This window comes from Drosophila tropicalis, unplaced genomic scaffold (genome assembly GCF_018151085.1).
Source record: "Drosophila tropicalis isolate 14030-0801.00 unplaced genomic scaffold, ASM1815108v1 contig_1009, whole genome shotgun sequence".
Classification (NCBI taxonomy): domain Eukaryota; kingdom Metazoa; phylum Arthropoda; class Insecta; order Diptera; family Drosophilidae; genus Drosophila; species Drosophila tropicalis.
Window position 1 is genome coordinate 1434898 of NW_027172367.1, and position 25724 is coordinate 1460621.

Here is a 25724-nt window from a genome sequence, read left to right on the forward strand (position 1 = left end):
AAGCAGCATCAAGTCGACTAAGTTGCAAGTTGGTGGCGCTAGCATCCGCGACAGTAGTCGTGTGTACTGTGGTCCAATTTCTGCTTTTGACTTTTAGATCATTTTGGTTTCCTTGGTTGATCATTTGGTTGGTTTTCCTGTGGCCGCAGAGAGAAAATCAGGGCCCGGGGGTAACCATGTTCAGGCCCCCTACTTTACTTCAAATAAATCCGCTATTTTCGACTGTGATGTATCGCGGGCCCTTCTGAAAACTACGGGCCCGGGGGGAAACCCACCCGTCAGATATTCATTCACAGAGTACTATAGAAATATACTAAAGCAGGCTCTTGACTTCAAACACATAAGAAAAATATGCATAAACTTTCTCTAATTTTAGCACGTGATTTAAATATAAACTTTTGCAATAAAAAAATCGGAGCCAATGAAATAGTTTACTTTAGAAGAATTTCATTTAAAAATCAATAAACTTCCTTTAATATCAACTACAAAAGTCAAAACCACTTTTGTTGCAGTTTTATTGAGATACTTGGACAAAATAGAATCTAAAACATTCGTATCTTACTTAAGTTACCATAAGCTTATTGTATTGATTAAAATAAATGATAAAATTCATATACTCAGAATAAATAAAAAGCAATTCTCTTTTTATCACCATCTCCACATTACTGACCTCTGTATGACACTCTCTTTTTTTTTTCTTTATCTGCAAAAAACTGAAACTATTTAACTAACAAAATTCATTTGATATGATGTAACTATAAGTGGAAAATAAAAAAAAAACAAAATGATGTTTTTGGTTGTCTTATCCAATTAAATTTGTTATTTTTAAGTTATTAAAATTTCCTTATTACCAAGCATTTGATTAATACGACTTTCCATTGAATTTGACAAGGTTGGTGGTGTTAAAAAGTCAATTTTATCCCATTCATCGATTAGTGCCTTTTTAAGGTCTTTAACAGGATCAATACCCTGTGCTTAGCCTCACTGAAAGCATATTTTACCGTGTCGCTCTCCTGTAAAATCTGGTTAACATTTCTACTGGACACATTCAGTTGTAACTGACGTTTGATTTGCCTTCTACAGCGAATATCAATGTCGGTAGGTCGGCCGGTCCCCTTTTTTTTATTGCAGTTTTCTGAGTTTTTGAGGAAATTGGTCACTGTATTTCTATGCCTATTGACTCTGGAAGCAATATATGCTATTTTTTCTCCACCTTGGGCCTAAGGATCACACCTTGGTTTTTCTTCGACAAATGTGATCCAGGCATTCTAACGAAATATCAAATTAACGACAAAATTGTTGAGCACAAACAGAATTTGTTAATGAATTAAAGCACACTATTATATATATACTTATTTTAAAAGAAACCGACCATTTGGCACGCAAATTTGATGTAAAGGTACTAAGAATGCAGTCCAAAGAGAAGTCGTAAAATGTGTACATACATACTATGTGTGCTATAAGTATGAATTCAAAAACATGCATACTCCAATTCAATGTACGGTAAGATTTTAATAAAATATAAGTACAAATATAAATGCACATATAATTCATTCCCTGAGGTGTAAAGGCTTAAACACTTTCACGTTTTGCTAGAGACCACTTTTTATACCCTTGCAGAGGGTATTGTAAAATTGGTCAGATATTTGTAACGCACAGACGTTTCCGCCCCATAAAGTATATATATTCTTGATCAGCATGAGAAGCTGAGTTGATATAGCCATGTCCGTCTGTCCGACTGTCCGTCCGTGCGTATGCGTTTTACTCAGCCACCTTAAGAGATATATATACTCGTGTAGTATGTAAATGTATAGTTAATTGGAATTTCGGCCACGCCCCTTACGCCCCCAGGAATCACATAAAACTATTTTTCTTAAAAAGTATAACAGCCAGAGACATAAAATTTGGTTTATATACTCGTTTAGTTAGCGCGCAGAAACTAATTGTTCAAACTTTTTGACACGCCCCCTTCCGCCCCCGGAATTTATATAAAACTGATTTTCTTAAAAACTATGACAGCTACCGACATCAAATTCGGTATGTAGACTAGCTTAATAGACACGCAGAGATGTTGGCTGTTTAAAAATTTTGCCCACTTCCGCCCCCGCAAATTAAACAAAACTGATTTAATCAAATACTAACAAAGCTAAAGTCACCAAATTTAGTACACTGGCTTAGTATGCGCGCAGAATATATGTACATCTTTTAATATTTTGCCACGCCCACTTCAGCCTCCATAATTTAGAAAAAGCCGATTTCCTCCTGTAGTTTTCCGACTATCGCAATCTAACTCGGCAGACTAATTATTCTTATCAATTTCTACCAAATTACCAAATTTTTTGGAATTCGGACTAGAAACATGCAAAATATGCGTATGAACGTATAAGCGGTCCACAAGGCCAGAATTGGCCGTTGGCTAGTGGCGGCGCTAGAGTGCTCTTGTGTTTGTAGAGTGTGCGAGATAGCACATAGTATAAAGCATGTAAAAACAATTTAATGGACATACATTTGGTTTTCGAAATTTGAAATATTTGTTTCACCTGGAGTATGGTATACCCAAGTCGGTGAGTCGACTTACTTACTTCATTATACCATGCCCTCATAGGGTGAAATGGTACATTAAAGTCGCCAAAATGTATGTAACAGGCAGAAGAAAGCTTTTCTGAGCCCATAAGGTATACATATTCTTGATCAGGATCAACAGCCGAATCGATCTAGCCATGCCCGTCAGTCCGTCCGTCTGTCTGTATGAACGAATGTATCTCAGAGACTATAGTTATAGTCTCATAAGAGTATATGTTATAGAACGCTAAGTAGTCTCGTTTGGTGGTGTAGGGTCCAAACAGTATGTACGTTCGTCGCCCATAATATTCGGTAAGCAATGTGGCATTAATTGGACTTGTGTCTTATATACTGCACTTGGTCCAATTCATATGATTGATAGGAATATTGATCAAAATATCGAAAGTGAACATAATAAATAATGTTATGCTCTCCCATATCATGTGGAATATGCCCATAAAATAGACATATCACCAGGACAACGACCGAAAACATAGGAGATACATAGCTGTACCATACAGCTCTCATACAAACGGCAAAGTCAAGAACAATGACTTTGCTCAATAACTACGTTATTTTCTAAGTTATTATCGTGAAATTCAATACTGCTGAATTTACCATACCTATCAACGAATGTTCCAAATACAGTGCCCGCTGACCGGTTAGCCCCTTTTTTTTTGACTTTGAATTTGATTTTCTCTGCTCCCAAGAACTTTAATAAAGAAATTTGATCACTTGTTTGTAGGTTATTATATTTAGATGATGACACGTAATTATTGTCATGGCAGCTTTCGGCGTTTTTTTAAGCTGAATTTTAATGAAATCTATCTAAATTTTGGATTTTTATGAAACATGTATCATTTGACGGGAAATTCAATTTACTTCCATACTTAGATTAAGAAAATATTTCTTTAGTTTAAATTGGTATCGTAAAACGTCGCCAAACAAAGAGACCTTAAGAATTACATACAATTATTACAGTTTATCTTAGATTACCTAGATCTACAACTTTTTTAAAGAATACACATGCCTAACTTTAATATTAAAGATTTTTGAATAACCGGGCTAAACTATTTTCAAAAATTTGGGGTGGCGTTTTTGTTCAATCGCACCTCTAAAAAAAAACCCCGAAAGCTGGCATGACAACAATTACGTGTCATCATCTAAATACAATAACCAACAAATAACTGAACAAACGATCGGTCAAAAAGAGTGACTTTTATGAATAACTTTGTTACGTATTATAAAATTGGTTAGCTTCTTTGATATTCATAACTCTTAATGACTTAATCATATACCTCCCATAGGAACAATCGGTGGTAAACAGTGACTTTGATTAATAATTTTGTTATACTGATTGTGAGATGAAAAGCACGTACTTTCACATACATTAGGGTCTTTAGGTTTTCCACTTTGACTGCTTTAGTTAAGGAAGGATTCACAAAATAAACTTGTAAGGGTATTGTTTAAGATTAAACATCGTGTTTTGATAAAATTTCTTCACCAAATCAGATGGACCAAAGAAAATATAATTCAACTGTACCTTTGTCGCAAACAACTAACCTGCCATATGACTAGAATGACAATCAATCAAACTTTGAGTTTCATTAGAATAAGATAATTTAAGAACAATTGTCACCCCCTAGAGCCTAAGATTCCCTAAATAAACTCCATACTTTTGGAAATAAGATCAGTTCGTGTTGTGAATTCAGCAAATGAAGATTGGGTTATTTTCTATATTGTATTTATATATGTATATATTGTATACCCTATTCAAATTATAGAGTTACATGGCTTCCATCACAACGTACGTTTAAATGAATTCATTCGAATTGAGGTGTATTGAGTGAGTGAGACGCATACAATTAATTGAATGTACATGAATGTTCTTGTGTCCTTGAATTCACTCACTCGAGTGAATTCGAATGAATGAAGCGTAAAGCCGATTAAAAACTTTGGAAAAGCCGAAGACTTTCGAATTATTCTATATACATATAGCAGACACCTTTTAAGCATCCTTCATTTGTGATTGCGATATAGCAGACAATAGTCAATCGGACGAATTTTTGTGTGTTTGGCAAGCTAATTTTGACGTTTTTTTTTCATTCTTCTTCTTCGGCTTCGAACATGAAAAAGCAAAAATAAATTTTATTTGCCATTCATATGAATTCTTTCGGGGTTTAAAATTTCTTCGACATTCTCATTCATTTAATTCGTCTATTGTCGGTTAAATGTTGTGCGACCGAGTCTTTCGCGAGCGCATTCATTCACTTACATTCATCATGTTTCGCATTCTTATCAACTCAACTCCTTTTGAGCGTTGTTAATTCGAATGTGCTTTTTTTTGCCATTAATACAAACTTGGGCACGGTCGAAGTTAACACAGGCCTTTTAGTTTCTTACTACTTTGCTTATTTCCTAAAATAAGCTACTTTTTGTTCAGTCCAGAATTTTATTAAACATATGTATGTATATAAATAGATAGCATTAAAAGATATCAATGAAGCTAACTTCAGCTGTGCCGAACTGTATATACCCTTGGCCGTGATATTTTTACATGTTTCAAACTCTTTTTCTGTAACTCAATTCATCACTTCATAGACAAAACATTTCAAATATCATATGTACATATGTATGTACATACATACATTATGCGTATGCTCAGCTGCTCTGTGGATTTCAAGAAATGAAATGCTGGCTGCAGCTCTGTCGGCATTTGAGAAGAGCTTATTTAAAATGACTGTAACTTGTGTTCTATTTATCCAATCTGATTGATAATGAATTTCGGGGTCTGATGTTTTACATATAAAACTATCACATCAATTTCAAAGAGATACTCCAATTTCTTCAGTAAGTTTCTTCTATAACTATGTATATGATATAGTGGCCCCAATGCTGACAATTTTCATACTTTTCCTGCTCCGAGCTATAAGTAGCTCAAATATCAAGTTTCATCTCGATAGCTCTTAAGATGGCAGCGTGAAGTTGATTTGCACAGACGGACGGACGGACAGACCGACATGGCTATATCGACTCAGCTTCTCTCATGCTGATCATGAATATAAATAAAATTTTAACTTCAAAATACCCTCTGCAACGGTATAAAAGCAATGTACAGCGAACGAAGTGAAGGGACGTATACAAAAATCATCGTTTTACTTCTTGTCCAATTTCTTTTTTTTCAAATGAGAAAAATATACAGTCAAGGAATTAAGTCAAAATACACCTTCAGTTTTGCCATAAAACGGCATTTCGGAATAAAAATTTAAAATGTAAGTTTGCCATTATTTAGAGGAGTTAAAGTTAACTCCATGCGAGAAAAAAAAATTACAACAAAATTTTAACAATTAAAGTTATTGGCAAAAAAAACTGAAAAAATGATTGGAAAAAGAGACATTTTGCGATGTGTTTCGGCCTTTTCTGCCTAGTTTTCTTTTTGGAAGGACTTTTGTAAGTATACTCTAAAACGGACATTAGGTTATCCGAATATTTCCAAGATTAGATCCTGTTTATAAAACTCTGAGCAATAAGGAAGACCTAAAAAGAAACAATTTGTCGAAAGAGTCTTGAAAAATACAAAATATCATTGTTTTTTACATTATTAAGAGGAGGGATTTCGGTGCATGTAGACTTTTTTCCCATAATTTTTTCTGTTTTTTGCCAACAACTTTAATTGTTTAAATTTTTATACCCTTGCAAAAAGGGTATATTAATTTTGGTTAGAAGTGTGCAACGCATAGAACAAAACATCTCCGACCATACAAAGTATATATATTCTTGATCAGCACGACGAGACGAGTTCAAATAGCCATGTTCATCCGTCCGTCTGAATCAACGCAAACTCCTCCTAGACCGTAAGAGCTACAGAGCTGAAATTGCACGTAGGCTTGTATAGGGGTTGTATATCTCGGATTCAGCCGGATCGGACCACTATGTCATATAGCTCCCATACAAACCCCAAAGTCACGAACAGTGGCTTTTCTCAATAACTTTGTTATTTTCTGTGCTATTACGTGAAACTTAATATTAGAGAGTTTATTACGCCTATAAACGACTGTGCCGAATTTGATAAAGATCGGGTGACTATATCATATAGCTCCCATAAGAACGATCGGTGGAAAACAGTGACTATGATCAATATCTTCGTTATTTCCTATGATTGTAGGCCATTCTTTCGCGAACATAAGCCTTTTTAAATAAAACGTTCTTTCACATTGATGGCTAATAGGTAAGGAAAGAGTTACCAAAAAAGTTGCAAGGGTATACAAACTTTGACGCGGTCGAAGTTAGCCCCGGCCCCCTGGTTTTTTCTCGCATAGAGTACACTTTTGCTCCTCTATATAATGGCATACTTACATATTTAATTTTTATTCTAAAAAGCCGAATTATGGCAAAATTAAAAGTGTATGTTGACTTTATTCCTTGACTGTATAATGACAACATTAGCTTCTTCGGCTGCCGTCAACTAACCTCAGCATGAAATACGCTGGCATAATTTTTTCCTGCCAACGCACAGTGCGGCCATTTGGAATTTTACATTGCAAAAATCGTAGCTTCTAAACCGAAAAAGCGCTTTAAAAAATTTGAAAAGCGTATGATAAAGAATTCCTCAAGCTTTTTAATCATAATCAAGAGTGCTGATTGTGCGTTGTGCTGAAATATTCAAGGTCAAAGTCAGAAAATATTTTCAAGCATGTTTTTTCTTCTAAAACTTGAATGAAAACCGTTTATGTTTTCATTCCAAATTAAATTTTTTATTGTATAAAAATAATTTTAAAAAATTAAAAAAAATATATTTTTGAAATTTGATTATTTGCTGAATGCTGATTTTCATGAAAATAATCATTAATATTTACATCAATATATAATAAACTCAACATTTGGGAACTATAGGTTCTATTTTCCAAATCCTTTCATGATAGAAAGTGTCTCAGCGATGCGATAAGTTTTTCTGAAGAGGCTGCCAGCGTATCTGAGCCATTTGTAGTCCATTTTATTACATTCTCTCTCCAATTTTTATACCCTTGCAGAGGATATTATAAAATTGATCAGATGTTTGTAACGCACAGAAGGAGACGTTTCCGACCCCATAAAGAATATATATTCTTGATCAGCATGAGAAGCTGAGTTGATATAGCCATGTCCGTCTGTCCGTCCGTCTGTGCGTACGCGTTTTACTCAGCCGTCTTAAGAGCTATCGGGCTGAAATTTTTTTCGGGGGTTTTTATTACCCGGCAAAAATAAAGTATGAAAACCATCAGCATCGGACCACTATATCATATAGCTCTAGAAGAACTAGAAGAAACATTTTCATAGAAATCGACTATGCTATGAAATTTACATATGTGATAATATTGGATATAAAACCCCAGATCCCAAAATTTGAATGTGATCGGATAAATATAACACAAGTTACTGTCAAGTTATAATAATCGGCTCTGCTCTCAGCTCTGCCGGCAGCGCTGCTTGCTGTCTACTACGTCTTTCGTCATCAACAGAGTACATGCATACACACACAGACGCAACGCTACATAATGTGTATGTGTATGCGTGCGTTGCTTTTTTTTGGGAATGAGGGAACAAGAACAAATTGTAAAATAGTGAGTAAAATTGTTTTGTTTGTATATTGATGAATTGAGTTGCAGAAAACAAATTTTGAACATGTAAAATTATTATTACCAAGGACTGCAAGGGTACAAAAACTTCAACATAGCCGATGTTAGCTTCTTTGATTTTTAAACACTAAAACTCTATTGTGTCCTATCCGTGAGCCAAAATCCTAAATCCTATGACCAAACGGCTAGGTAAGCTTTTTTAAATGCACGTTGCAAAATTTAGCACCAAAGATTTAACATAGCAGCCAACCTTTTAATGATCTCACCCTAACAAGATTTATTAATGATGTCATTTTATATTTTTTAAGAAATCTCTTTCTCGTGTTTTCATCATTTTAATTCCAGCTTTCAAAAGAGTTCACTTTGTCCATATTAGCTACTTCTTTCTATACTTATTTCTATGTACATCCTAACAATGTGTATTATCCGTTTTTGTTTATCCTGGCCGGGAAGTGACTAGACAAGGTTCTAAGTAAATTCTATCCACTTGATTTTGCAATGCATTGGAGAAATTCTATGTTTGCAGCAGCTCTGATTTTCAATAAAGGTAAACGGGTATTAAACTTGAAGAAACCCAATTATCTATTTCCTAAAATTAGATTTAAAAAAATCTATTTCCCTAGGAAAGTCAAGAAAATAAAAATCCAATTCTTCTAAGGCGGTTATATATAGTCAAGTAATATTATTAATATATTATTCTGCAATGTTAAAAATAAACAACGCACAATTTATACCTGCTGCGCATTTATTAGGCGAGGTTTCTCTAGTTTTATGGCTTACGCAAACTTCCGCAGATTGGGACCAAACCCATCTGATAGGTAAATACTTCACCTACATACCTAGTGTAGGTAGTCCGTAATTGATACTAGTTGATCCCTGTTAGTTCTGTTCCACCAAAGTTCAAAAACGCCAATATTTAGTGTATTTTTTACACAATAAATAAATAAACTAAATAAATAAACTAATTTCAAATTATTAGTCAATATTTTTAAAAACGTAGCGCCCTTATTAAGTATTTTATTATACAAGCCGCCTAAACTAATCTACACAGTTTTATTTTGTAGGTTAAAGACAAGCCCACTGTTGAGCAGTTTATCTCAATGAATCGTGGTATTAACAATGGTGGAGATTTGCCTCGAGGACTTTTAGAATCTCTTTACGAATCTATACGGACGGAGCCGTTTAAAATACCCCAGGACGACGGCAACGATCTGATGCACACCTTCTTTAACCCAGACAAAGAGGGATGGCTGTGGAAGCAAGGTGGAAGGTAACTTAAAAAATACAACATTTTTATTATTAGAATATTAAATATTTATTACAACTATTATATAATTAATAGATACAAATCTTGGAAACGTCGCTGGTTCATATTAAACGATAATTGTCTGTACTATTTTGAGTATACTACGGATAAAGAGCCTCGTGGCATTATTCCATTAGAAAACATATCCGTTCGTGAAATTCACGATCGCAGTAAACCCCATTGTTTTGAACTTTTTGCAACTGGTGGTGCTGATATAATTAAAGCATGTAAGACTGACTCTGAGGGCAAAGTAAGTGACTGCAATATTCTACATTTATTCATTAATCATTTGACCTTTTTTTTTAGGTGGTTGAAGGCAAGCATACGGTTTACCGCATGTCCGCTGCAACCGAGGAGGATCAACAAGAATGGATTAAGAGGCTCACCCAATCTATAAGCCATAATCCATTCTATGATATTCTCGTCCAAAGAAAGAAAAAAGCCCTTAGCAAGAGTTAGTATAAGCCTTGACTTGATGGTTTGCTCGTGGATCTCAATAGAACGCATGGGAGTCTTTCTTTATTGGTATTCATATGTCTATCCTATTTGTGTGTGTGAGAATCAGATTTTTTATACACGGTTTATTCTACATCGAAAATTGGCAAAAAGAGAACCACTAAAAGTTGTCGATGTATGTGTGCGCTTGCTTGTGAATTTGAGACACAAAAAGAAATATTAATAATTGCTGTCTTTACAAAGCTAATGATGCAATTGAAAGTCAAAGGGAACAAGTTTGGGATAAAATGGACCATAATATATTTCGTGTCGAGTTCGGCATGCACAAAGCTGGCAACTCTCGAGTGAATTGTCAAAGAAAAGTAACCGCGAATGCTTTGGTTATCAAGTTTTGTTCTATATACTTTACAATCTCTTTTTATTAGTTCAGTGTACACATACATACATATATCCTTATTTGATTAATATCAGCACTGATGCATTTCAAAACATAAACTTTTTACATTTGTGATATTATTTATTTAGCTTAAGCATTACATATACGCAAAAAAAAAAAATAACAAAATTCAGACATAAGATTTGCAAACAATATATATGTAAATACTTTAGTAGTTCAAATAAATTTAGAATTTTTATATAAAGTCCACTGTACACATGTTATATATGTAAATAAATACAATTTATAATGATAAATCATTCAATTCTTCTTATATTAAATATTGAATACTTCGTTTTCCGTGTTTTTGTTAAAGAGAAAAATAGCTAGAAAGTAAAGGTCGAAAACTAAGCACATATTACCTTATGGTACGGATTGTGGTAACTCACCCTAAAGAGAGATGATCAAAAAATGAAATTCGAATGAATGTAGACAAATTTTTTTTTTTTTTTAATACTTTTTTGTTTTATTTACAATCTGTCCTTGGTCAATCAGTAAATTTGGAGATACATAAAACATAACAGGAATAGTCGGCTCCACTGAATCAACTATTATATATAAACTCTGTAGTCACACACGATGCTTGCTTCTTTAATGTCAAACTCAGAATGTTGTATATTGATTCTCTTTTGTTCTTGCTTACTTATAATTATGTATGTATTGTATATTGTATGTATATTATATATATCATGCGGATCATGTGTATCTTATTGTATCTTATTGTCTATTTCTTATTATACATGTATTACTTATTGCTATGTGTATTAGTAATTACTACAATTCGGATTATCCTGACTGGAGTACTCCAGGACTCCTTACAATATGATTTTTAATTCTATGTATTTCTTAGCCAGGGTTTCATATTTGCTACTGCCCAAACTCCTTTGTAAGGGATTCTCGATTGTTGAAAACCATCTACGTCTTTAACATCATATCTGTCGTTTCGTAAAACTTTTGCAATTTTATAAGGTCCTTTGAATTTGGGTATCAGTTTTTTACAAATTCCTACATAAGTGTCAACATTTTTTATCATTACTAAGTCTCCATCTTTATATGCGTGTGGTGTTTGTCTTTTTATATCTACCATTTTTTTATTATATTCCTGAACTTTGTTTTGACTATTTTTAGCTTTTTCTCTTATTTCTTCTAGGTCCCTAATCTCTTCTTTATTATTTAATTCTTCCTATTCATCTACTAATGTGTCGGTTGTCTTTCCTTTCTGTATGACTCCGAACAACATTTTACTCGGATATTGATTAATTGTTCTTGTAAAGTGTTGTTTAGAACATGTTCTACTACATCGAGAACTACATATATCCCAATGTAAATTTCTCTCTGTATCTACCAATTTTGCTATCATCGATCCTAAACTACGGTTAATTCTTTCAACTTGTCCGTTTGCTTGAGGTGAACCAGTGCTACCTTAACAAGTCTTATTTCATTTTCATTCACAAAATCTTCAAAATCTTTTGATGTGAAGCAACTGCCTGTATCAACCAATTTTGCTATTATCGATCGTAAACTCCGTTTAATTCTTTCAATTTGTCCGTTTGCTTGAGGTGAACCAGTTGCTACCTAAACATGTCTTATTTCATTTTCATTCACAACTGCCTCTGTCGGATATAATACACTTGTCGGCTATACGCTCTAAAATAATCTGATAATGCGTTCATTACTTCTTCCGTGTTTGTGGTTTTTGTCGCGTAGAGCCTAACAAACTTACTAAATGCGTCTACAATAACAAAAACATGTTTGTTAGATCTGCCCTTGTCAACTGGACCAAAATGGTCAATGTCAATAACTTCGAAAGGAACTGATCCCTTAGGTATATTGTGTAAAAAGCCTTCTTGTTTTCCATGTTTTGCCGAATAGGCAATACCTTTTAGACAGTTACTAATGTGCATTTTTGCTTTTAACCTAATTTTTGGAAACCAATAATTTTTTAAAATTATATCTGTCATTTTATCTACTTTCACATGACCTAATTCATCGTGATATTAGAGGAGAACATGATTCTCCATATCTTCTGGCACATAAAGTAATAAACTATTATTCTCTCCCTTTTTATATAAAACCCCATTCCTCATTTTATAATATTTGTGTTCGGCTTTTTCTAAACTTTCTTTTAATTCTTTTAATTTTTATCTCTATTTTAACATATATTTTCCTCATTGATATTATATTTTCCCCAAATGTGTTTGTATCAATTGTTAAAATCTGCGTGTTCCTACTCAATGCACCCACTTGCTGCATTCTACTTCCTGATCTATGCTCTGGTGTAAAATCATATTTTTGTAGTTCTAGCAACCATCTATCAATTGCTGGGCTCATTGCTCTATTATTTATTGCTAAATATAAAAAACTCTGGACATCTCTTGCTTTCTTTGCAATTGGAAAATCTTTAACTGCTTGCAGATCCTTATCATCTGGCCTAATTCCATCTCCTGATACTAAGTAACCTAAATACCTTATTTCAGATTGGAGAAACTCGCATTTGTCAAGTCTTAATTCCAATTTATTTGCAACTAGCCGACGAAATACTTCTTCTATTATTTCCAAATGCGATGCACTGTCCTCTGTAGCTATTACTATGTCATCCATATATACTATCAATTTGTCTGTCCTAATCATTTCCGAAAATATCTTATTAACAAACAAAACTTAACAGTTGTACTTCTGCACTGTCGTTTTCGTTATTTTGTTCCTCCGTGCCTTCGCCAACTGGGCGTCCAATTTGTATTTCAGCGTCGCTGTTTTCCAAATTTTCGTCTGCACTTTGCACAATGTTGTTGCTGTTGTTGTGCTCGTTTTCGTGTGGACTCTGCGTTACGATTCTAACGGCGCCTTCGTTTTCATCTTGAATTTGCATTGCGTTGTTGGTGTCTTCATCTTCGTCTTGACTTTGCATTGCTTTGTCATTTTGTCGATTTCACCAGAACTTTCTGGCTCTGCGCGGGGCGGCCCCTCGCCACGAGCCGCTAAAGCAGCCTTGCTTCCATTTGTTGGCAATTCTAGACGTCCAAGCCAGCGTTTTAGTTCAGCGTATAATCACTTGCATTGATTGCTTGCATTTTTAAGTCTGTGCACTTCACTTACTAATTTGTTGTTATTTGTGGCACTTGCAAATGTTTTTCGTTTATCTCAATGCAGCAAATTAATTTGTAACCTTCCTATTCGGTTTCTCGTTGCGCGCCATAATTTCTATATAATCGGTTCTCCTATCACAGCGACGATAAAGCTATCGATAACCAAAAGAAGGCGATAGGTGAATTGCAGCAGATCGAGATCCTCTGGTGCCGTAGCTCTTGCGTGGTGGGGGGGTTGTTTGCTGAATCTCTACTTTTAATTATAAAATTTCATTTTATTAGGATCTCTACTGAAACTAACTTTAAATGAAAATCGAATGACTGGCAGAAAATACTTACGAAAACAGTAAGGAATTCATGTTAATAAAAAAGACGAAAGAAATGAAGGTGTATCCTTTTGTTCACAAGCTAGCGGTTACTGAGGTCAAGATGTAGATGGACCTTGTCAGTTCTATACCCTCCCAACCATGAATCTTTATTGGCATTTGTAAAGATTCCCAAAAAAACTGATCGACATCAACTCATGTACCCATGTCACTAGGAAAATTAATTAAAAAGCTTAAGCAATCATATTCAAATTCATTATAATTTCAGATAGAAGCATTTCTTGTTGTACACAATAAATTTTAAAGAAATATTTACAGACTAATTTTAAACAGCTGGTCTGGTATGACTCAACATTTTGAGATTCCGAACTTTCAGGCTTGCAAAACAATGGAACTCAAAGTTAATTAAACTATTGAATAATAGGGACTAAAACTAGCAGTATAAAAGAGAGCTTACTAGTTACACATTATTAATTATTGTAGAAGATTATAGAATAGAAAAAAATGTAGAAGGAATATTAAATGAATCAAGTTAACATTTTTTCTTGTAATTCTTCATCTTATTTCAAGTTCTCTTTTATCTTTTTTTTTAGTTTTTTAAATTCTTTAAAGTTATTTTGAATTTTTAAGTCGCACAAATTCACTCATTGCTTTTGATTGCTGTTTAAGTCAAACATACTGCTTAATACACTAGGCACTTACCCCATAGTTTATTCGCTGAAAGGCCTTCCATCGATGCACTGTGGGAGGGTGTTTATATGATGATTTCTCCTTCGCGCTTTAGGACCACCATTAAACTCCGTTCACTCACTTTGCTTTTACATTTACTCTATTTTACGTTACTCTCGACTTGAATTATTTAATATAACCTTAACGAGACTTTAATTGATTCAATATTTGACTTATTTACATTCTCCTTCTTTTTTTTTTTTTTTGGTTTAACTTGATTAGGTCTTGAAGTTTAAAAATAAGATCAGAAATGAAAATATCGGGACTTAAAGATTTCGTTCAAAACGAGATTAATTTCAAAAAACAATTTGTAGGAGCTTTCGAGGTGTTCACATGGAATGCGCTAAATCGGGCAACAGCAAGCAGTATCCAGAATTTGACGAAACGACAAACTTTGTCTGGGTCAGCAACGGCAGAAGGTTAGGTAGGCCACTGCCTTTAAAACCTTGCCGTACAAAAAATCCGGTTCACCGAAGGTTAGGACACCTTTCGGGAAATGAGACACTTTGGCCGCACCGTAAGCCTTAACTTAGAAACGTTGTGGCACTGCCGGTGTTTAGTTGGCGGTGTCTTTTCAATGTCCGAATGCCAATTCCAGAAGGCAACGACAACCGAAAATTCGGATGCACGTGCTCCGGCACCAGAAATGGGTATTTGAAAACTCGCCGGTTTTCCAGAAAATAATCTTCCCAAACGAAAGCTATCAGGAATATTGGCCAGAAAAAGTAAGGTTTCCAATCTAGGATGTAGAGTAAGATGCAGATGGCGGCGGGGTAAAAATTCTAATTAACCTACATACCTGCTATGATTTATAACCAAAGATTTGGGCTACAGCTTTTTTTCCACACTTTTCTCCTCAGAATTAAAAATGAAAATGAAGCCTAGCAAAAAATGAAGCAAGTAAGTCGACTCGTCGACTCGGGTATACCATACACCAGGTGAAACAAATATTTCATATTTCGAAAACCAAATGTATGTCTATTAAATTGTTTTTACATGCTTTATACTATGTGCTATCTCGCCCACTCTACAAACACACGAGCACTCTAGCGCCGCCACTAGCCAACGGCCAATTCTGGCCTTGTGGACCGCTTAGTAAAATACGTTCATACGCATATTTTGCATGTTTCTAGTCCGATTTCAATAAATTTGGTAGTTTTGTAGAAATAGATAAGATTAATTAGTCTGCCGAATTTGAATGCGATAGTCAAAAAACTACAGGAGGAAATCGGTTTTTTCTAAATTATGGAGGCGGAAGTGGGCGTGGCAAAATATGAAAATATATATACTCTGCGCGCATACTATGCCAGTATACATACTAAATTTGGTGACTTTAGCTTTGTTTGTTTTTGATAAAATCAGTTTTGTTTAATTTGCGGGGGCGGAAGTGGGCGTGGCAAAATTTTTAAATAGCCAGTTTCTGCGCGTCTATTAAACTAGTCTGCATACCAAATTTGATGTCGGTAGCTGTTATACTTTTTAAGAAAAACAGTTTTATGTGATACCTGGGGGCGTGGCTGAAATTCCAATTAACTCTATATATGTACATAATACACGAGTATACATACCAAATTTGGTGGCTCTAGCTCTTATAGTCTCCGAGATCTGCGTGTTCATACGGACGGACGGACGGACAGACGGACATGGCTAGATCGACTCGGCTATTCATCCTGATCAAGAATATATATACTTTATAGGGTCGGAGAAGCTTCCTTCTGCCTGTTACATACATTTTGGCGACTTTAATATACCATTTCACCCTATGGGTGTATGGTATAAAAATAAAGCCCGTTGCCACCTCAAGAAAAACGATAGATCCTTTATCGCTATCCCCATATTATGCGTTTATCGATCGAGCGATATCAATATTTTTATTTATTGATTGATCGCTATTGGCAAAGTGGTGCGTAAAGACGTTAAGTTTAAAAATTTGAAAGTTTAAACTAGCGCACGCTACACCACCCGATAATATGCAACGTTAGGCAGCATATTAGTGGGAATTAGTTCCGTATATCCTTGGCGTGAAATGTTCCTACTTCTCTACCTTGCATATTTTCTAACAAAAAAAAGCAGTTTCCGAGCTTCTTTTTGATTCGACATTTTATGAACTTAGGGGCTAATTTAGCATTGAAGTTCTGAGAGAATTTGCTTAACGCGAAGTTTCTGCGAAAAACTTTTTGGCCTTCTTTAAAAGAGACAGACTTACTGCGAAGATTGTACTGTGCTACATTTCGATCATATGCTTTCTTAATGTTTTCTCTTATATCCAGCTGCGTTGCTTTGCGGAGAATATAAAGCGGTATACTGATGTTTTATGCCTAGTTTAGTAAGAAAAGAATTGAACGAATTTGCCTTAAATTGAACACCATTATCACTAACGATGGTTTCCGGTACTCCAAAACAATGAAATATCTGTTTTAACAAAAATTCTTGTATATCCTCCGTGCGAAACTTTTTCAGAGGTTGTAACCAATGATACTTACTGAAATGGTCAAGAACAATTAATAAACCGACAAATCCATTTTTGCTACGAGGGTAAGGACCAAGTAAATCGATATACAGACGTTGAAAAGGTCTACAAGTTGGAATATGCTGTCCCATAGGTGGTCTAAGCGTATAATTTGGTGCTTTGGACTCCTTACAAGTGTCACATTGACGAATATGGTCACGCACATCCTTTACCATACCAGGCCAAAAAAGAGTTCTACGTATCTTGTCAATAGTTTTCTGCATACCTGAATGTGAAGAGGTATGGTTGGAACATCCGGTACCCATAGTTTCCAAGAAAGCTTCTCTTGATAAGAATCTCCACTGGCATGTTCAGTTCGAATATACAAATGTTTATTTACAATTTTGATATCTGGGAATTTGTCTGGATTTTCAGTGATTTTCTTCTTCAGATACATATAACTATCGTCCAAAAATGCTTCAGAATCCAGATCTATAATCGGACCCATTTCTATCGCCTCTATCGAAAGGTTGGGCAATCTTGATAACGCGTCAGGAATCAAGTGTTCTTTTCCTTTCCTATGCGACATATTAAACTTAAATTGTTGTAAGCGAAAAATTCATCGAGCTAATCTCCCAGAAACATTTTGTTGACGCATTAGCCACAATAAACTAGAGTGATCAGTAACTACTTTAAATTCTTGCAATTCCAAATAACACCTAAATTTTTCTATAGCCAGTATAACAGCTAAACATTCGCGTTCAGTAACAATATAATTGCGTTGGGCACGACTTAACTTTTTAGACATGAAAGCAATAGGCTTTTCTTTCTCTGCGTCTGATAATTGGACAAGTACAGCGCCAATACCATAATCGCTGGCATCACAATGTAAGAAAAATTTCTAATTAAAGTCCGGGTTTTGTAGAATAGGGGCAGAAGTTAATAGATCCTTCAACTTATTCATAGAAGCTTGAGCTTCCGGAGTCCAAACAAAATTTCTTTTTGTTGACAACAGTTCCGTTATAGGATAAGTGAGATCGGCAAAATTCGGTATAAAACGGCGATACCAACCGCAAACTCCAAGAAATCCTCTAGTTTGTTTTAAATTCCTAGGTTGTGGCCAATTTTTAGTACATTCAATCTTTGACGGATCGGTGCAGATACCTTTACTGTCTATTACATATCCTAAATAACTAATGCTTGCGACACAAAACTGACTTTTCTCTATGTTAATGGACAGATTAGCTTTCCGAAATTGCTCCGCAATTCTTGCTAACACCGAAAGATGAGATGAGAAATCCTCTGAAATTATACACAGATCATCTAAATAGCAAAATACACAATGGCGAAGGTCAGCAGGGACTACTTCATCCATTAGACGACTCATGGTAGATGTGGCATTACAAAGGCCGAAAGGCATAACTTTGAATTGATATAACGGTCTTCCTGGTACTGTAAGTGCAGTAAGAGGTTTGGATGCTTCCGTTAATTCTATTTGCCAATAGGCATCCTTTAAATCGATTTTGGAAATAATATTTGCCTTGGGTAATCTTGAAAAAATACTGTCAATGCTGGGCAAAGGATAAGCATCCTTAATTGTGACTGCACTTAACTTGCGAGCGTCTAAGCACAGTCGCACTTTATTGGGCTTTATTACAGGTCGTATAGGAGAGCTCCAGGCGCTAACAGCTGGTTCGATAACTCCTAGTTGAATCATACGATCAATTTCCGTGTATACTAATTTTTCAACAGCGGGACTAATAGCGTAAAAACGTTGTTTTACCGGTTTGGCTTCGCCAATCTCGATATGATGTTTTATTAAGGACGTACGTCCGAGATGATGACTTGCATTGGGAAACATTTGCTTGACGGCTTCAAGCTGTCTAATTTGCGAATACGTGAGAGAATAAGAACTAAGGTCAGTCTCTAACTTTTTTTCAGAACCAATCTCGATCGAACTAATTATAGACGGGGCAAGTTCGAAAATTCTCCAAAAATGGGAATTACAAATAATTTCAACTTTTTTTCCAATCTACCGTACCGTACTATTACTTCTAACATACCAATCACATTTTGGCCGTTTCCGTCCGATGTACGCACTTGACCTTTAGTTTTTACAAATTGGGGAAAATGTGAAAAATCTGTTTGTGCTAAATCCGAGCCTATACAACTAATGCTGGCAATAAACCCAATAAACCTAATTCTGTGAACGTAAGAAATGAGACTTCTGCATAGCTCCTATTATCGTTGTCGTTTCTAAAAATTGTTGCAACAAAAAGTTTCCTGGTTTGTCTTGCGTGATCATAATATTTCCTTAGTCTTAACGGTCGTTTAGACAAGGGTTGGTCAGATCTGAAAATTCTGTCTTTAACAGTAAGGTAATGTTGTAAACGCTCAGGATATGACAAAAATCTTAGTTTGAGTTTGTGAGACTTTCGTACGATTACTTTGTGATTCACAATGTTGATACTTTGTTGAACGTTTTCCGAGTTTGATGTAAATATTGCGGGAGCATCCAACGTTGTCTGGATGCACCCTTCGGTCGGTTATACAATCGCTAACCTTTTTATACAATCTTGACATTGAGGCTTGTAAACATTGTCCGTGCCGCAACCGTAACAAAAAATTGTGCGTTCCTCTAGACAGTTTTGCCATGTGTGACCGGCTTCGCGACAATTCCAACAAACGAACTTCCCCTGCACAGCGGCAACTTCATATTCCTCGTCTGGGTCTGGAACTATTTTATTATCTTCGGTTTCCCCTTCTTGAATTTCAAAAATTTGTCTGCGTCCATTCGCTTTGGCGTTAGAAATTACTTTTACTTGAGGGCTGAGCTCTTGTGTTAGATTTTCTTGCATCTGTACTAATCTACGAAGATGACCTATTGATGCGATGGATTGATATAGTAACATTTGTCGTATCTCTGGCAACAGATTATTTTGTAAAATTTCCATCAGCTCCTCTTCCTCTAACTTTATACCGAACTTGGCAATCAAAGAAGCTACCTCATCGTAAAAACAAACAAAAGATTCTCCAGCTTTTTGCTTTCTCGCACGAATCATTTCTTTGCTCATAAAATCTGATCGATAGTCTTTATATTGCTGACGAATAGCTGAACAAAACTCGCTCCATACTATTCGAGGGACTTGCTTATGAAATCTCCAATACCACTCGCGGGCTTTTCCTCCAAATAATATTTGAATATGTTTACCCACCCCAATAAAATCACTATCATGAGTTTCCTCCGTTAGGGCTTTTACTCTATAAATAAATTCTTCTACTCCTAGACCTTCCGTAGATCCGTCAAAACGTAGATTCCATTTCTGCATTACATTTGCAATTTTTGCATTTTGAACAGTTGTAGGGCAGGGCGAACTTATCAGAGATCGGGTTTGGACCGTGTCTCATGGGACTTCTCGCTGGCCTAAATTCATAGGTAACGACGATACTACACGAGAAACTGTTTGTTCTATCATATTTTGTATGACCGTATAATCGCTCTCTCGATTAGGACGAGTATTATTACCACGATTTGGTCTTGCTCTTCGCTGATTAGGCATGGTTCTAGGTAATTGCGGTTCTGGTTGATTACTACTGTGACTGGCATCTAAGGATGATGCTGGTGCTTCGCTAACTGATATAGCTGGTTCGTTGAGCTGTTCTGCTCTGTCTCTTGGGACTTGACTTAGCTGTTTTGTAAAATTACGAGTCCATGCTCGAGAAGTGCTGGGTGCCGATGACAAATGTTTTTCCTTCGATTTTGGTGAACAGTTGCCTACTACGAGCTTTATACTAGACACATTTATCTTACTCTCACAAATTGCGCAATGCTTTTCCTTTTCTAGTAGAGCTTCCAAACAGGATTTATGAAAAATGCGTTTACAGGTAGTACAGAAACATGTTTGCGTGTTGTCCAAAACAAAGGAACAAATTTTGCATATGTCTTCTGCTGGAGTGTCCGTATTTTCGGGACTATGTTGAACTGGAGACATTCTTTTTTTAAATTACTTTCCTAAAATTGACATGACTGGGTACATGATTTGAAATCTTAACTAGCTAAATGAACCTAAAGAATATTGGTAACTTTATTATTTTTGTTTTGGGCTATTGCATCTACAAAATTGTTTCTTTTAGTCAGGCTTTGGCCTTTTGAATCTTCTGATCGGCAAGGCTATACTATCTGTATTACCAAGATCCAGACACCAGAACATTAAATCATCCAAGTCTTACTATAAAACAATATGTTCGTGTTCTCTTCGATTTCTATTTACGTTCAGCTGTCGTAACATGATCTAAAATCCAATCAGTACTGATATCGAAACATCCAATATACAATAATCTAAATTGTTAAGAAAAGTTTGAACGACTTTACTAAACGAGTGCTAAATTATCGAGGACCTTAACTAAACGAGCTATTTGTGATACAGAGTATTGAAATTCTTGTTTACATTCATTCTTGCTTTTAACTTTGCGGCTGAATATTCCTAACAGAAACATCGGCTTCGCCAAGCAGACTTAAACCGTGCAGGTTCATTTATCCGCGTAAGTTAAACCATAATATAGTCTAACAAAATCGACGAAAAATTTGAAACCTCATGTTTTGATCTTAATACTTTCCTGATATACTTGAACTCAACACTTTATATCACTTAGGGTAGAACTACAAACTTCTAAGGTGGTCTGCTGTCAAAATAACCACATGCCGTAACTTAAATAAACTTCTTGTCTATATCTAATATTGTCAAGAAGTTGAGTATGCTTTTATCCTGCCCCACGTTGGGCGCCAAAAATTTTATGTAACCTTCCTATTCGGTTTCTCGTTGCGCGCCATAATTTCTATATAATCGGTTCTCCTATCACAGCGACGATAAAGCTATCGATAACCAAAAGAAGGCGATAGGTGAATTGCAGCAGATCGAGATCCTCTGGTGCCGTAGCTCTTGCGTGGTGGGGGGGTTGTTTGCTGAATCTCTACTTTTAATTATAAAATTTCATTTTATTAGGATCTCTACTGAAACTAACTTTAAATGAAAATCGAATGACTGGCAGAAAATACTTACGAAAACAGTAAGGAATTCATGTTAATAAAAAAGACGAAAGAAATGAAGGTGTATCCTTTTGTTCACAAGCTAGCGGTTACTGAGGTCAAGATGTAGATGGACCTTGTCAGTTCTATACCCTCCCAACCATGAATCTTTATTGGCATTTGTAAAGATTCCCAAAAAAACTGATCGACATCAACTCATGTACCCATGTCACTAGGAAAATTAATTAAAAAGCTTAAGCAATCATATTCAAATTCATTATAATTTCAGATAGAAGCATTTCTTGTTGTACACAATAAATTTTAAAGAAATATTTACAGACTAATTTTAAACAGCTGGTCTGGTATGACTCAACATTTTGAGATTCCGAACTTTCAGGCTTGCAAAACAATGGAACTCAAAGTTAATTAAACTATTGAATAATAGGGACTAAAACTAGCAGTATAAAAGAGAGCTTACTAGTTACACATTATTAATTATTGTAGAAGATTATAGAATAGAAAAAAATATAGAAGGAATATTAAATGAATCAAGTTAACATTTTTTCTTGTAATTATTCATCTTATTTCAAGTTCTCTTTTATCTTTTTTTTTTAGTTTTTTAAATTCTTTAAAGTTATTTTGAATTTTTAAGTCGCACAAATTCACTCATTGCTTTTGATTGCTCTTCAAGTCAAACATTATTTACGGAAATCAATTTTTTTTTTTTTTTTAATTTAATTTAATTATTTGGTTGATCACAAAACGCTGAAACAGAAATTACATCAACAAATCAGAGTATCAATTGACTACCATCCTCCATAGTTCGCAAAAACTTGGTTGAAAGTCGCCGAATTGATACTGCTTAATACACTAGGCACTTACCCCATAGTTTATTCGCTGAAAGGCCTTCCATCGATGCACTGTGGGAGGGTGTTTATATGATGATTTCTCCTTCGCGCTTTATGACCGCCATTAAACTCCGTTCACTCACTTTGCTTTTACATTTACTCTATTTTACGTTACTCTCGACTTGAATTATTTAATATAACCTTAACGAGACTTTAATTGATTCAATATTTGACTTATTTACATTCTCCTTTTTTTTTTTTTTTTTTGGTTTAACTTGATTAGGACTTGAAGTTTAAAAAATAAGATCAGAAATGAAAATATCGGGACTTAAAGATTTCGTTCAAAACGAGATTAATTTCAAAAAACAATTTGTAGGAGCTTTCGAGGTGTTCACATGGAATGCGCTAAATCGGGCAACAGCAAGCAGTATCCAGAATTTGACGAAACGACAAACTTTGTCTGGGTCAGCAACGGCAGAAGGTTAGGTAGGCCTCTGCCTTTAAAACCTTGCCGTACAAAAAAATCCGGTTCACCGAAGGTTAGGACACCTTTCGGGAAATGAGACACTTTGGCCGCACCGTAAGCCTTAACTTAGAAACGTTGTGGCACTGCCGGTGTTTAGTTGGCGGTGTCTTTTCAATGTCCGAATGCCAATTCCAGAAGGCAACGACAACCGAAAATTCGGATGCACGTGCTCCGGCACCAGAAATGGGTATTTGAAAACTCGCCGGTTTTCCAGAAAATAATCTTCCCAAACGAAAGCTATCAGGAATATTGGCCAGAAAAAGTAAGGTTTCCAATCTAGGATATAGAGTAAGATGCATATATAACCTACATACCTGCTATGATTTATAACCAAAGATTTGGGCTACAGCTTTTTTTTCCACACTTTTCTCCTCAGAATTAAAAATGAAAATGAAGCCTAGCAAAAAAATGAAGCGCGTTGCCACCTTAAGAAAAACGATAGATCCTTTATCGCTATCCCTATATAATGCGTTCATCGATCGTGCGATACCAATATTTTTATTTATTGATTGATCGCTATTGGCAAAGTGTATCTACTTAAGTATTTATACATGTGTCTGTGCATTTTTACAAGGGTTTCATTTTATTTGGTTTATATATTTATATTTATGTATGTATATGTACATCTATATATATAAAAGAAAGTCGTGTTAGTTACAACACCTATAACTCGAGATCTGCTGAACCAATTTTCATGGTTTTTGATTTGTTGTATTTGTCTCCACCCCGAATAGGAGAATACATCTTAAAAACAATAAATAATTGCCGAAAAACACCTTAAAACAGCCAATTTCTTTTCCCTATACAAACGTTTTCTAACAGTCCATTTAAAAAAAACCAACTGTTGTTTTAATATCATTGTAGTGCTTTGTAATATACAATGTGAAAACTTAAGGAAATATTCGAATATTGTGTTTTGTGTAGTAACATAATTGAAATTCGAATATCGTGTTTTGTGCAGTGTTTAGTAACCCATATTATTAAACGAAACCCATTAGCAATCTAATCATTATGCCACGTTCTAGAAGATCTTATCTTTCCCGGCGGAAAGATATGCCGTAATGCAATTAGGCAACAGAACATCGCGAGTCAATTATCCGATGAACAAGGAGAAATTACACGAGAAGAGCGCCGCGTTAGTATTTAACGAAGAAGAGCATTAATTCGTGCTTCTCAATCACGAGAGCAAAGTGAAGCAGACCGTGAAAGAGCTCGGTTGGTAATGCAGAATCGTCGAGCGAAAAACAGAAGGCAACAAATAGATAATTTGCGACGCAGAACAAGATATTTAGCTGATTTGAATCGAGCAGCGTTTTGATACGATTGCAGCAATGATTACAGCTTGCATCCTAGCGTTTGCATCATTTGGGGCAGACATTATCGAAGACGGAGGATTTAATCCGACATTTAAGGTATTTATTTTTGTACCTATATAGAATGTAGTTTAAGAATAACTTACTTTATATATTGGTATATATTATATTTGCTAAAACTGAACTCTGCTCTCCCACAGAAAAAGTGTTTATAACCCAGTTAATACTGTCTGGTTTTTATTTTGTAGATACAAAGACAGATTCACCATCGAATTGGATCATTACTACCTTTCAAAGATACACAGAATAAATTTTTACAAATATATTTCATGGGCAACATGGAAGAACAACTTGATCGACGACTAGGGATCAATGCAGGAATGAAGCGAGCAATTATTCAAGACTTGCAGTGTCTGCTTTATGAACATCATGGTCAGGTTGTTTAATAGTGCTTTAGAGTGCATGCCAAATGATGACTACAAAGTTGTCATCAAAGCAGATAAAGGACCATCTGGAACACACGAACGCACATTTAATGCTCCGACAGTAGACGAAGTTGCCATCCTGATTGTTGGTGAACAATTGGAAAAACGCGATATTGTGCTTACTCGTCGCTATACTAGGCAACTGCAACAAATATCTGAAATTCATCGATCATATGAGGCATTGCAATACCCACTGATGTTTTGGCAAGGAGAAGATGGATATTATTTTAATATTAAAATGATAAATCCATTGAATGGTAAAGTATCAGTATCTTAATAATGGTTAATGTCTGTATTATTTGTCTTTGAAATGGTTAATTATTTTTAATTTCAGGTGAAGAAACTACAAAGAAAGTTAGCTCAATGAATTATTATGCATATCGTTTGATGATTCGTCAAAATGATGACAACTATTTGCTGCGGTTTCGTCGATTGTTTCAGCAGTATTGCGTTGACATGTATGTAAAAATAGAAACGGAACGTTTAACATTTATTAAGTTGAACCAAGCCAAACTGCGTTCTGAGGAGTACATCCATTTACGTGATGCAGTTAGTACTGAA

The 25724-nt window shown here is 35.2% G+C and overlaps 1 protein-coding gene and 1 long non-coding RNA gene across 9 annotated transcripts in view; both read left to right on the top strand.

The window, feature by feature from the left end:
• Positions 1-10632, top strand: part of step (cytohesin steppke) — a 60867-nt gene extending 50235 nt beyond the window's left edge. For 5 of the 8 annotated variants that reach the window (XM_068294773.1, XM_068294844.1, XM_068294913.1 and 2 more), the window contains 3 exons: positions 9242-9447; positions 9520-9733; positions 9790-10632. In XM_068294773.1, the coding sequence (XP_068150874.1) occupies positions 9242-9447; positions 9520-9733; positions 9790-9942 (573 nt within the window). In that variant the 3' untranslated portion in view covers positions 9943-10632. Of the gene's footprint in view, positions 1-9228; positions 9448-9519; positions 9734-9789 lie in introns of those variants that run through there. The other 3 variants (XR_011033025.1, XM_068294624.1, XR_011033022.1) reach the window with 2 other exon arrangements.
• Positions 10633-24492: 13860 nt separating this feature from the next.
• Positions 24493-25200, top strand: LOC137587246 (uncharacterized). The gene is made up of 3 exons (XR_011033898.1): positions 24493-24777; positions 24927-25115; positions 25178-25200. It is a non-coding gene; the product is annotated as an uncharacterized lncRNA (long non-coding RNA).
• Positions 25201-25724: the final 524 nt, after the last annotated feature.